Source organism: Stegodyphus dumicola, chromosome 2 (genome assembly GCF_044657685.1).
Source record: "Stegodyphus dumicola isolate Sdum_Otavi_A_Nest chromosome 2, ASM4465768v1".
Taxonomy (NCBI): Eukaryota; Metazoa; Arthropoda; class Arachnida; order Araneae; family Eresidae; genus Stegodyphus; species Stegodyphus dumicola.
In genome coordinates, this window is record NC_140769.1 from 204,016,894 (window position 1) to 204,031,573 (window position 14,680).

The window sequence follows — 14,680 nt, forward strand, 5'->3', positions numbered from 1 at the left end:
CTAGATTCATTCTTGAAGTTGCAGAATGATTAAAATCCTGAATTAATGCTTCATTTGGAACAAATGACTAAATCAAAATCTTCAGTTGATCCGTTTTGGCGGAAAGACAGGAAAAATTGACTCGGAGGCAGGTACTCACCCAAAGGCCGCTCTTGTGTCTTGGATGGTGTTCGGACAATTGGCAGGCTTGACCTCGCTTTGCTCGCTCTCCTAAAGCCCGTGGCCGAAGTCTCGACCTCTGACATGATCCCTGGGTCTTCATCGTAGACGCTTGACGGTGGCTGGTACAGAGAGTGACTTCTCTGGTTAGGCAGATGGCTCTGAAAGAAACAAGAAGAAAAATAACCACGTGTTGCGAGCTACAGGATGGATACCGGGTCATTGGATGTATGGCTTAATTTCCGCGGGGGCAAACGGGGTACGTGCTTAATAACTTCAAGGGGAGGAATTCTCCTGTAGTATATTTAAAGTATGTAAAATATAATATATTGTTTTAGTTCTCGGTTTCAAAAATATAAAATTAAAACTAACTTGTGTTAAACTGTACCTTTTCAATCATTTTCTTCCTTCCATATTAAAACAAATTTAAGGGTATTATGAACTTCTAATTTTCGATAAAGATAACAGGATAAGTTAATAAAAAATAATGTGTATTTTTACACAAATCAATATGATATAAAATAAAAACAAACTGCTGCAGAAAGATCTGGAAAATTTAATTTTACTAAATTGTCCTTTTCGACTGAACTTTTTTGTTAGAATATTCAACTTATTGAAAAATATTTAATTTGGATTAATTACCGAGAAGTATGAAAAAGAACTGAAGTATTTTCATTTAAAATTATAATTATTAAATTATGATTCAAAATGAGGGAGACGACATGATTTTTTAGACGATTCCACGCCTAATTTTTAAAATGGTTTGGATATCAAAAGAAATGATTCGTTCGATATATGAAAGAAACTTTTATAATTCAATGCTTTATTCATAAACGTAATAATGGAATTGATGAACAATTTAATTGTTCCTTAATTCAGTTAATTCAGTCATACCTCTCTAAGTTAATTAAAGTTTGTATTAAAATCAATGAGAAATTTTAAGGCTCTTCTCTTTTCTTTTTTTCATTAGCTTTCAGAAAAAAGCAAGATCTTGATTTAAAATGAGTAAATTTATAGTTTCTACTTCAACTAAAACTACAAAACTAAATATGATAAAATTAATTACATATTAAAGTGAAACCATAAAATAAAACATGCAGAGAGATGAATATACTTTGTTTTGTTTAAATAACTTTGAATGTTGATTTAAAACGTTATCTCAAAAATGCATATATAAATTTATTATAAATGATGTGATGAAAAAATTAGAAGGGGGGTTGCTCTGTAACAGGTTTAACAGAGGCCTTCTATTTTTGAAATTGAGCCTTGCATAGACGTATTGTAAGATAAAACTCAGAAATTTCGAAAAAAAAAAAATTAGTTTAAACTAAATATATTCCACTCGACATTTTAAATCTAAACACACAAGCAATTATTTATTGATGCAAGGTGATATCGAAATTCTCTACCGCAACTTCCTGCTTTCAAAAGGATACTAGTATATGTGTAAGATGGTTTTAATGAAGACTCAAGTCCCATCAAATTCTGTAAAGTCTTATAAAGTTCAAAATCTTTAAGCATCATTTAAACTATACTATGTCTCACTACGTACGTTCCCTGCAAAGCGAAAATCACAGCCTGCTATATTTTCTTAATAACAATCATTACTTTACCAGGTAACTTCGCTACAACAAACTAAAGCATCCATTTTTCATGGGCTTTAATAATTCAACTTATGTTCTTTCCAAGACACATGTAAGACTTTTTATCTATCAATGAGTAACTTCTAACGTAATAAAATAATAGTGCCTTCTCTTTCCAAAAGCATGGGGAAAACTTCCACATTACAATGTTTACTATTACTGAGGAAACTGATTTGTGTAGTGTTTTTTACTTCCTGGACTTTTTAAAAAACATTCCAGTTTTCTCCTAAAAGTCTGAAAAACGTTTACATTTCCTCTAACCATTTTTAACTTTCTGACTTTTTACGACTTTTAAAGACAATTTTATTTATTCTTTTATTTTTACATATTTTATTTTTACACATGCCTGACTTTCAATGTTTAAGCCATCTTCCTTCCTAATAGTTCTGAGTTACAGAATTAAAAGCATTAAAAGCGTTTAAATGTTCTTATCTATGAGTTGTCCAGAGGCACAAAGAGAACATGCTAGAAAATTCCTAAGGCTTTTGCAAATTAAAGCAACTACTATTTGAGAATTAAAGCAATCATAGATACTTAAAAGAACGATGAAACAGGTGGGTAACACAAGGAGAATTAGGAACAGTGTAATCTCTCATCCAGAAGACATTTCTAAGCTTTCCACTTTATACACAAAGCAGTCATGAATCTTGATGAATTAAATGCTTATAAATCTTTTAGCGGACAGGAAGGTTATTAAATTTCAGGGTTTCTAAAGGAAAATCATCCCTTTCTTTGCCAGTTATCATTTCTCTCTACTTTATAATGATAAAGTACCCACCGTAATGTTATAGAATTGGCAAGATAACTCAGAAGATACCGGCACCTAGAAACAAGTTTCAAGTTCGTCAGTTAAATAAATAAATAATTTTATATCAATTAGTTACTTTTTTAGTCATCCGTAATTTCATTTATATTTCTTTTGAGAAAGAAAAAATGTTTTTTATTAGCCCAACGGGGCCATTTTCTCAGAAGGGCTATTAATTTCGTTTTGGCATTTTTGCGTCGTTAAATATGAAACGGTGTTTCACTTTTCAAATTGTTGCCATCAAAGATTAGAGCCCTGAATTATATTTAAAGAAATTACATAATGAAGAATAAAATATATGTATACATACATAAATATATGTATGTTTCTCGCATTGTGATAAAACAGCGATACTTAGAGGTATCGAATTTTGAATAATGTAGTCCCCCCACTCGAATATGGGCATCTGGAAGCCCAAATTTGGAATTTGTTTTATTATCTATTTCATATTTTGCAAAGCATTTATGAGTTTTTGATTAAGAAACTCAACGATTTCAAAGCGAGAAATGGCAACACTTTACGAGGAAAAAACATTTTTATCTCCATAGCGCGAGACTGTGCATCGGAAATTCTAAAGATATGCTCTTTAGAAGTATTTTGTGATATTGATGTTGAATTCAAGTTTATGGTTTAAGTGCGAAGAACATGATATTTAATAAATAAAGCTAACACAACGTTAAAAAAATCCTTTGGGCGTAATATAAAATCTGAAATCTTTCAGATTTTTTTATTTATACAATTACATTCTTATTCTTTAAGTGCGAAGAACATGATATTTAATAAATAAAGCTAACACAACGTTAAAAAACCCTTTGGGCGTAATATAAAATCTGAAATCTTTCAGATTTTTTTATTTATACAATTATATTCTTATTCGATTGATAAATATTACATCTTCTACTTCTTATAACATATGAAACCTGCGGCTGCCGAATAATTTCAGAACCAGACATACAATTTACGCTGACCTAGAATTTATTAAATGATTATTGAGGAACAATTTATACGCGGAAGTTTCCGCACACAGAGTAGCTGTATGCTAAAGGTGATCAGATTAATTCTCACCGTCGCTCCGAAATTTCTCTCGCGTTTCAATTGTACATTGTGAACGAGAGATTAGTTGAAACGGCAAAGCTTTATAAAAGATAATTGTTACTCATTACTATACGTTCAAATAATTTAGAGGGAGACTGTCTGATAATCATTTTATTCCTCAAGAACGGAAGCAGTTACGACATTTTATCTAGTACATTCAGTTTGCTGAGCTGTACATCGCGTTTATCCAAAAGCCGTGAAACACATTTATACTAATAGTTAAAACCTTCAAATGGAGATATTATTAGTCTAAAATTAAACGTTCAGATGACTAGAATGAAGCAATCTGTTAGCTGTAAATAGGTGTTAGCTATTTATTGTATATTATCTAAGCAGTGGTGTGAGTCGATGCTTTGGCAAATACTGGATACAAAAGAAAGAACTCAGCTGTTTGACATTAGCAATTTTGAATGTACAGACATGGAAAACTGAGCATCCTTCATAAACACAGAAAGATTCGGGTTTTGTCTTCGTGACTTTACACAATGAAGCGAGTACATGCGATTCAAAATTATTTCGTTATTTCAAAGCAAGCAGTTTCAATTACAATAGTTTCTTACTCTAGAACTTAATTCTCACTTTAGAAATAGTTTAAAACGAACGCGGAAACAAAGCATATTGGAAACCTTGAGTATAACAGGAGAGTTAACCATTCGACTATCAGGAGCACAGTGCTTCTGATAGTCGAATGGCGCTTAGAGACAAAGCAAGAGTGAAATGAAATATCCCGTAAAGACAGTTACTTGATGTTTTAATGGAAGACAATTTTGTATCGAAAGAATAACTTATTTCTCATCATTTTCTACAACGTCCACTCTTCTCTGTACAGGTACAGTGAAATTAAATCGAGTTTTCATCCATTTTTACCTGCTTAATATTGTGTTTTATCTTTTTTTTTGGTCTGATTTATCCGCCCAGCTGGTATAATGGTTAGTGACGTTGACTGCCGTACCGATGGGCTCGGATTCGAATCCCAGAGAAACCATGAATGTTTGTAAACGTCTAGTGATTATGCGGTAAGGGCGCATTCGAACTACTTGGCGAACCGAAAGTCCTCTGGAGAGGTTGCTGGTATAGGAAGAGGGCTGGAAACCCACAGATCAGCCCCCTGAGGTATTCGTCTTCAAAATTTATGCTGAAGCTTAAACAATTAGCTATGTTCATGAATACCTCAATCACCCGTTGTACGCCAGAGGTGCTGGCCTAGTTTCTACCTGTACCTGTCTTAGATTTAACGACGTCCATTCTTTTAGGTTATGTATCAGTACACAAAGTACTGTTGTAAAATTTACGTACGTAATCATACATAGTATCGGGGCGAATTAATTCATTTTGCATAAATTCTTAAGAAGAAAATATTTTGACTGACGAACATTTCGGTTGACGAAACAATTACCTTCAAAAAGGAATTAAATTCGTGAACCGAAGTTTCACTGCATGATACAACATAGAGTAATTATTACACAATTTTTTAAATCCCTGTGACAGAAAAATGTTGAGCATGTATCATTAGCACTAAACAAGCATAAGGAAAATTTAGTGTACTTCAGGGAAAACCACGGAGTTGTTGGCCATCCGGAAAAAATATTTCGCTAACTATGGACAATAGCTAGACTCAATCAAAAACATATTTGTAAAACTATCGATAATGAAAAATGTGTGATAGAAGTCAAACGTATTCGAAGGGAATTAGAGCGTCCGAAATTATGCAGAAATATGGATTTATTGATCTCACCTTTTAAAAATTGTAGAACAGAACATTATTACATAAAACAGTCTCGACACTAGTGGCCATCAATCAAGTTGCCTATAGGCAAGGTTTCAAACTCAAATTGCATGTGGACCGAATGAACAATTTAAAAGTAGCTGATGGGTCGAATTTCTTTTTTCTTTCGTTTTTTTTAGCAAAATGAAATTTTTTAAAAACAATTAAATTTTATTTACTAAATATTTATTAAGACGTGCATAATAATAATAATAAAAATAATAGCGCAAAAACAAAAAAAAAAACAAAAAAAAAAAAAAACTGCAGTTTATACGTATTTTCTGTCTTACATCCAAAGGTTGGCACCTGTAAGATATTCCTGATGGTTATACCTTGTAGTTTAAACGTATTGATAGCTAAATATAAAATTTTCAGACTGACATTTATTTCAAATAAATCATTGAATAACTTACTTTCAACTAAAATTAACTTACTTTCAAATAAACAAATTATGAAAACTTTCTAAATGGGAAAAAATTAAGAATAAATAATGAGAACCTATTTTCTTTCTTTTATTTGTTAAATAGTTCTTTGACGCATACAGAAAAAAGACATATGTTTCTATGCAAATACTTATAAACATTTCTCTTTCTTACTACTACACCTCACCGCTTTTAGATTTTAGAGTCTGTAACCTTGGAGAAACGTTACTGGAAAATATTAGTCCATCTGCTTCCCCCCAGGAATTAATAATTTTGAACTAAAAAATAACATATAAATATCCTCCAAAGCAAACAGATTATTCGTATTTTTGTTTTCCCAAAAATTCGTAACTGAGGAAATTTATCTTTTGGACAAGCACGAAAAACGTCAATGAAATCTGTACCTTCAAAATCTTTGAATAAGATTTTCACAGTGTAAATTAGTTAGCTCTATTTGTAGATTGTCTGGGATGTTACTCAAGTTAGTTTTCAATGGTAATGAAAATAATTTATAATCGGACACCAAATCATTAAAATCATTAACCTTTCATCAAGTTCTTGTCATAATAATTAAAGCGAATTAATTTAGGAAAATAATTACGATTTCTGCGAATGCCAGTTTGAGGCGAATACCTTGAGGCGTCACGCTGATGTCTGCCACTCGACAATGCCAATTACAAGACTGCCACAAAGACATAAACAATAACGGAGCACTGAGAATTTCTGAACGCATAACAGAAAAAATAAGCATTTCAAAGTATTACACTGCAGCTTTATTTGCTTATTTGTAAGCTATAGTCTGAAACCCTGAAATAATTCATCTAGAAATGAGCTCGAGATTATTAACGACATTAACAGTTTTACAGTTGTTTCTTTACAATTTGTTCCCCCCTCCCCCCAACGCCTAAATGTATTGGAGTTAATACAGATAAATTACTCATAAAGAAGCTTAACATTACGGAATAATCAAAGAGACATGACACAATATTTCAAATATTATTATTTAGTTCTTGGAACGTATGTCTATTGTGGAAGAAAGTTGTATTCGAGGGGAAGTCTCCAGAAGAATCTTAAAACTTTGCAAAACATTTGCAATTTACGACTTATATCTACAATTACCAAAAATTTCACGACTGAGGGTTAACACTGTCAAAAAATTAGATAATATATATATATATAAGTTAAATAAATAAAAATTAAAATAATAATAATAATAAATAAAAAAATCTTAAAGATTTCAGATTTTAAATTACGTCCAGAAGGGCGTTTTTTTAACATTTTGCGTGTTACATTCATTTATTAAATATCACGTTTTTCCCACTTAACATAAAATTCAGTTCAACAGCAATACTGCAAAATAGTTTTAAAATTGAGCATATTTTTAGAATTTCTGATACAGGGACTCGCGCGTTGGAGATAAAAATGTTTTTTCTGTACAACGTTGCCATTGCTCGCTTTGAAATCCTTGAGTTTGACTACTGAAACTGAAAACTGTTGACTACTGAAAACATTCTATTGTCTTATGGTCTCTATTACTCTATTGTCTTATTGAAATTATGGTGTAGAAAGATAGTGAAGAGTAAGGGTTATCAAATGATACATTTAAAATGCAAAAGTTTTAGGTAAAATATTTCTGTAAATACAATGAAAAAAAATGTGCGAAAAGCCTTAGTATATGCATATATCAGTCAAATTTTGACAACGTTGATTACAAATGAGAACAAAATTTCCATTTAACAGAATGGCACAGATAATCTTCTTTGATATAACATCTATTGCACTCTATCCTTAAATTTGGAAAAGAAGGAAATATTCTTGAAATTAAAATGCCATTTTTTATGATATTACTTAGGAGTACTTCAGATAACTTTGTACGCTTAAGAAAATGGTTTTCTTTTTCACATTTCAGAAGTCCGGAAAATTTTTGCTTGACGTGGAAACCGGTTTGCAATCTCGAGTAGTTATCAGTTAGAATTTGGTTTGGGATTATAGTCAACTGCTGATTATCCAAGGGAGGAACAGCCATGAAAAGCCTTAAAATTAAGTGGGTTTACTGCGGAACAGTGGAAAAATTACTGTCACAAACTATCAACGTAGCACAAAGTTTTCTATAGAAAACAAAAAAGGAAAGAGAAACGAAAGAATTAGCGAAATGATAGCAGATGATGTTACAGTTGCGTTTGAGAGTTGTTTCTAACCACACGAAATGTATTGTAATATTATGTAATCTGGATTACAAAAATATCTTTTTATTCGTTAAAAATAAATTGCTGAACCTTAAAAACAAATTAAATGTACCCTCTGATTCAAATTGATTTTTATCGAAATACGAAAGCTGCATAAATAAAAACACAGAAGTACACCGTCAAGAGATAAACCTATAAAGAAAACATTCTGTTTTTTTGTCCTCTAATAACTCAGTCACTACTATAGCTATTGTCACCAAACTTTCTACAGTTCTTTTCTGGGTCCTGGAAAATGTTGATGTCCACTTGGTTCCAAAAAACAAAATAGCTAAAATCAGACATATCAATTAAAACTCGCAAAAACGATAATTTTCTCCCTCATTTTTCCGAGTGGCAATAGTCTCGCAAGCTGGAGATAAAAATCTGCTTATTTTGAAAGTTGTTCCACTGATTGCTTTCAAATCCTAGAGTTTGTTAATAAAAATTTCTAAGTTTTACGATGAAATGAAAGTAGCATCGCCACAAATTAAACACATTATCACCGATTCCAAAAATTCGTGGGAAGCCATTTCAACTATTCCCCTCTTCGTAACGACTTTAATCAGCCGAAATAATAATTAAAAACTCTAAAAGCGCTAATTTTAGCATTAATTTTTCCGAGTGGCAACAGTATCGGGCGTTGGAGATAAAAATGCTTTATTTCGAAAAGTGTTGTTACTGCTAGCTTTCAAAACGTAGAGTTAGTTAATGAAAAATTTGTAAGTTTAAAAAAATCTATACATATAAAGAAGAATGTCCGTTTTTGTGTTTGTTTGTTCGCGTTATTGATTTCTGATCAATGTTTTGCTTCATTTAATCAAATAAAATTAAATATTAGATGGAACTTGAGCTTTAACGACAATTTGATTAAAAAGACAAAAATCGTTAAAAACTCATGCTCATAAAAGGAGAGAGATTAGCTTATTTTTCCATAAAATTTTTTTATGCGGGTTCCATAACGCATCAAGCTGAAAAATGTACGACTATGAATCGTATTTTTTGCTTCGTTAGAGAAGGATTACAGTGGTATCGTTTTCTCTGTTGTTAGAGACATTACTCTCAACCTAACTTAACTGGCATCGAGTACTTGTACTAAATAAAGAGACAAAGAAAGAACTTCAGATACTGGTTTAATTTATGTAGCCAAACGAACTTTTCTCTAGATTAAACTGCTTTAAAGTACAGAAATAAAAGCATTATTTTTCAGTTTATAATATGAAACAATTTATTTTCATGCTTTTTTTTTAACTGTCTTCGCATTAAATGTGATTTTGAGTAATTCATAGTAGCGTCCTTTCGGTATTACCTCAGGTAGTCATGAGTTGACTCTATTTAATCGTACTGTAGGAAAAACTTTAACTTATAGATAAATCGTAGTTTAGTAATAACTCGATGAATATTAGTGATGTTTTTCTCATAGTACTTTCCTCAAAAAATTCTAATGAATGTAGAATTAAAGTTATTTATACAGGGAAAATAACGTAATAATTCTAATAAAAGTTAGAAAAAAATGGGGGAGAAACTGAAATTCGCGAATTTATTTGGTGTTTGCCGAAAACAATTGATATTCGCAAAAACTGAGGAAAATCTGTAAAATTCGACAAGTCTGCTACCTCAGTGGTATATATCAAACTCAAATTGTATGCGGGCCAAATGCTCGATTTGAAACCAACTGACGGGCCAAAAGAAATTAAAAAAAAATAAATTAAAAAAATTACACAACAAAAGAAAACAAAAAGTTCAAATTTACATTTATTTTCTGTCTGAAGTGTGAAGTTTGGTACCTGCAAGAAATTCCAATTGGTTATACATTGTAATTCAAGTTCATTGACAGCTAAATATTAAGTTTTAACCTCAAATTCATTTCCGATCATTCTAAAATGTTGAATTACCCACTAAATAACTTGCTTTTAAAGCTTAAAGGGAAATCTAGAAATTTCAGAACAGTGAAGAGCCATTAGTTGTCGGCGGCCAAACTAAATTTACCGCATGGGAAATTCCCCCATAATGTTTAAGTCATGTGGCCTGGCATACAGCATATAGTAAAAGAAAATCCACCCTGTTCATTCTATCTTTTTAACTTCAATAGCAGTCGTTCAAATAAGCTCAGTCCATATAATAAATGTCTCTATAAACATCGTATTTAAAATAAATACATAATTAAAAAACATTCGAAAGCTGCAAAAAAATGCTTCGGAGTCAGAAGCAGCCCATGAGTTCGAGACTTATATTATATTACCTTATTTTTAATGAAAACGTCAATACAAAGAAAATTACTGAAAATACATTTACAAAACTCGAAATAAACGATTTTAATATAGATTTCTTTTCTACTTTCACAACATTACAGGTATTTCAAGCACAATAAATCGACCGATAATTGAAAAAAGAGTCTCTGAATTCCATAGAATTTAAGTAATAAATTTTCAGATAAAGATAGCTTTGCAAAACTCCGATGAAAACGTTATCGATAAATAACAGTCGAAGCTGACGCCATCTGGCGGTGGGAAATATAGAGGTTCTTCCATCTTTTAATGCTATTACAGCTTGGCCGGAACCAGCCAAGGCAAAACAAAAAGGCTCCTAAGAATCCAATAAAAAATAAGTTACTACTACCACCGCCACCCTCTTCCACTTTCTGGGAGCAGGCTTAGCAGGTGAAATCAAGTGGAGAGCCATTATTGATTTTCGATTTTCGAGCTTCTCTGCCACTTAGCGTAGAAGGCATTGATCAGTTCTTTACCTTCCTGATTACGGAGGTTTAGTAAAATATAGCAATGATTCAAAAATGGATTCTTATGAAGCAACTGTCAGAATTTATTTCGAAGTAATCAAGTGATTCCCTAGGCGTGCATTATTATGGGCGCAGAGAACTCTCATTTGTTTGTAATTATGGTGAAATATAGCATCGGTTAACGATGAAATGTATTATAATAAATAGTACTTTCCTTCACAATGAGGCGCGGATTTGGAGTGATTGATGACAACACTTGATGAAAATTAAAACACAATTTATTCGCTAATATTACATTGGAGAGGTCCAAAGATACGTTTTACAGCCGTCGGAAAACTACAATAAACACGTTGAAACAATCAACAACACAGTCGTCTTCAGGCTATCAGGCTGTAACGATGAAGACAGCTTCATGACAAAGCACTAAAGTACAGCTCCCGACTCGGCTCGGTCGATCTTAAGCTAATCTCTAAACTCAAAGCACTAATACTGAATGTACGCTCGATTCTCTCTCACGATACATTTCGCGATATACTGCTACTCCGCGTACAGGTAGGGTTTATATAGTTTTTGACTTGCCTTTGAGAACATTATGGGAAAAACCGGTAAGAATTCGTTCTAGAATGTTCTCGCTCCGTTTATGGTATATCGCCAATTTTGTCTCAAAATGGGCGATTTCGCGTCAAATCTGGTAACTCTCTCTTTTATTGCCAATTTCTGGCAAGCATAAACCCGCGTTGTCAGGAAGCTATTTTACCGCAGGTGGGCATTTCGTAGCGATATGTATTTGAAAATTTTGCTATGGTGATATATATGCATGGTGATTAGGTTTACCAGATGTCCCACTTTGACCGGGACTGTTCAGGTTTGATGATGAGGTCCCTGCGTCCCGACCGGTCTGTCATTTTTTTGTCCTGATTATTTAGTAAAATTTTAAAAGCGCCGAATACACAAGAAGTGAAGAAAAGCGCAGCCTGGGGTAAAGCTGTAATTCGCCAATTAAAATGTTCCCTCACTTTATACTCATTTTCGCAGTCTAAATATTTCGCATCTAGATTTGAAGTATTTTTAATGTTGCCCAGATGCTTACCGCCTAACGAATTTAAGTGTTTTAATTTTTCATTTAGATATTTTTTCACAGAATTTAGAACAGCAGATGACAGGTGACGGAGGACGGGGACGCCTGGTGTCTAACATTGGTAAGCAGGCATGAAGCAGGCATGTGTTCCGCGTCCTACCCTATTTAGAAGCAACAACTCCCTGGAGCCACAGAATGCTCCACTGGGAGTTTATTATGATTTAAAACATATAGGTTATAGTGTCATACTGGAGCGGTTTCAGCTTTACATAGGTGATTAATCGCAACATAATGCTGCGATTGTACATAAATGCATATAAATATAAATAAACATAGGAGAGTAACAAAGAGGGAAGGGAGGAGGTAATGAAAGTGAGAAGGGTAGAGGAGAGAGGAGACGTGAAGAAAGAGCATGTGGACATACACTAGCAAAAACAATAGCAGTTACACATAAATTAATACTCAGCATTAACACGATAACGCACATTAACAGTACATTCTGATTTGGAAGACATGCCCTTGATATCTAAATATGTGAACAATATACGTTACAGAGGCAAACAATAGTGCAGAAGTTATAAAAATTAGCAACACCTTCGCCGGGAATTGAACCACGGACCTCTGGAATACCGGTCCAGCGTGCAGAGCATATAGCCTATGAGATACAGATAATTTTATCTCATTTGTGAGATATTTTGTTTCAGTTAGAGTTGGCAGTATTGGAAATTACACTGGCCATGTCTTTGTTGCGCATGTCCTAGCTTAAGTGGGTTGAAATTCCGAGTGCACATTTTCGATTATTTGTATTGTACATGAAATTTATTTAATCTCCTAAATGTAAAAAAGACACTGTGTGTTTACTGAAAAATTAAAAAAAAAAAAGGATTTTTCGTTTTAGAAAAAGAGTTCAAGATCCTATCGTGAAAGTTTTAATCGATACACATTTTCATCATGCCAGCCACTGTTAGAAAACAGGCACTGTTAGAAAACAACTGTTAGAAAGGGTATTCCTATTAATGAATATCATAGAATCTGAAGATAGAGAAAGAATGGCTGAATCAACCGTAAAAGTTTCAATAAGCATTAAAAGTAACAGTGAACAGAAGTGCAGTGAATTTTTCGGTGCCGTCAGAAATAGCAACAATTTTAAAAGAAAGTTCACACTAGTGATAAATACCAATCATCTTTTAATAATAAGGTATTGTTACGTTTTTTTTTCTTCTGACACCAGTTGTTTCGTTATTTTCTTTCTTCACGTTCGTACGGGATTCGTAAGGATTTCGAGTGAATAATGACAATACTACTTAATGAAGTATTGAAACACACTTTATTGGCCAGTATTATCAGGACAGCTCCAAAACACACTTTACAGTCGTTGAAGATCTACTATACACTCGCTGGAACAATCAGAGACACAGCCTTCAGGTTATCAGGCTACAACGGTGGAGACAACTTCACTGCAGAGCACCAGAGTACAGCTTCCGACTCTGCTCGGTCGTTCTCGGAACTCCACGTACTCCCTAGACTCTCCACGTTACAACTCGCGATGCACTCGACGACACACAGAGCACTGACTCTTCGGTTCAGTCGTTCCTGAAGCTCAACACGCTCTCTTCACGATTCACTAACCGCGACACACTAAGAGACTCCTTCGGTAGCAGCAGTAGGGTTTATAAAGCGTTTGGCTGGTGTTCGAGAACATTCTGGGCTAAACCGGTAAGAATTCGTTCCAGAAGGTTTTTTTTTAAACAGTTGTTCTTTGTTACCAACTTTCCTTAGCCTTTTCAATCCTAGGTACTTATCAGGTTTTATTTTCTGTTGGAAAAAGTATCACAAAATTGTTTGGGTTTGAGTAAAAAATATTATGGTAAGCCTAATGATAATGAAACTAATGCATGAAACGTAGATAGAATTAAAAATCAAGGTTGATTTGGTTATTTCAGGGTACAGCTTTCATCGATATCCATTTTCAAATACTTTTTTACTGTAGACAGCAATAATAAATACTGTTAAAAACGGTGAAATAAGCCCGCATGTTTGATTTATGAAACAGATCTAATTTCTTCAATACAACGTCGAATAGATGCCCTCTTGACCATCAAAGCTTTGCTGCCAGGCTTTCCAGATGCATTTGCCATAACGCGATGCAACATTCCTGATTTTCAAAATAATTGCAAACTTCTGCGGAAAAGAAACGTTTTGTTTAGGTGATAGGGACAAAGCTTACCATAAACAATATCACTCTAAATAAAAGTGGAATTTACTTACGTGTTCTAATCCATTGAAAACAGTACAACGATTATGGTTTTGAAATTTTAAATAATTATTTACTTTGTAGAGTCCACCATCTTTATTAATGTAAATACTTTTTTATTTCCATCATTAAACGTGAAAGTTTCAAGAAACCTAATTTTGCTCAAAAGAACCAATATGTATTTAATTGATTTTACTCTTATATTTTTCTGTATAACACTCAGAAAATAACTCAGGTGAAACAGAAATAACGCAAGCATTTAATCCTGAAGTTTCATGCAAGGTATGAGAAATGAGATCGATTTTAAACGGCGACCAATCTTCACAAGTCTTGTAAGGATCTTAAGTTTTACTAACGTTTATTTTATTTTAAATCTTTACTATCACTTCTTATTTTCTACTTCCGGCCAGAATTAAAAAGCGTTAACTTATTTATGCAAAATTTGTCTGGCGAACGCCAAGTACTTAAGTTGTGGCTTTTTGCCAAGCGAGAGAGAGGAA

At 33.0% G+C, this 14,680-nt stretch overlaps 1 protein-coding gene across 11 annotated transcripts in view; it reads right to left on the reverse strand.

Moving 5' to 3' along the window:
* Positions 1–14,680, reverse strand: part of LOC118181150 (coiled-coil domain-containing protein CG32809-like) — a 1,535,131-nt gene that overhangs the window by 191,387 nt on the left and 1,329,064 nt on the right. For all 11 annotated transcript variants that reach the window (XM_085811658.1, XM_085811657.1, XM_085811656.1 and 8 more), the window contains one exon: positions 140–320. In XM_085811658.1, the coding sequence (XP_085667784.1) occupies positions 140–320 (181 nt within the window). The remainder of the gene's footprint in view (positions 1–139; positions 321–14,680) is intronic.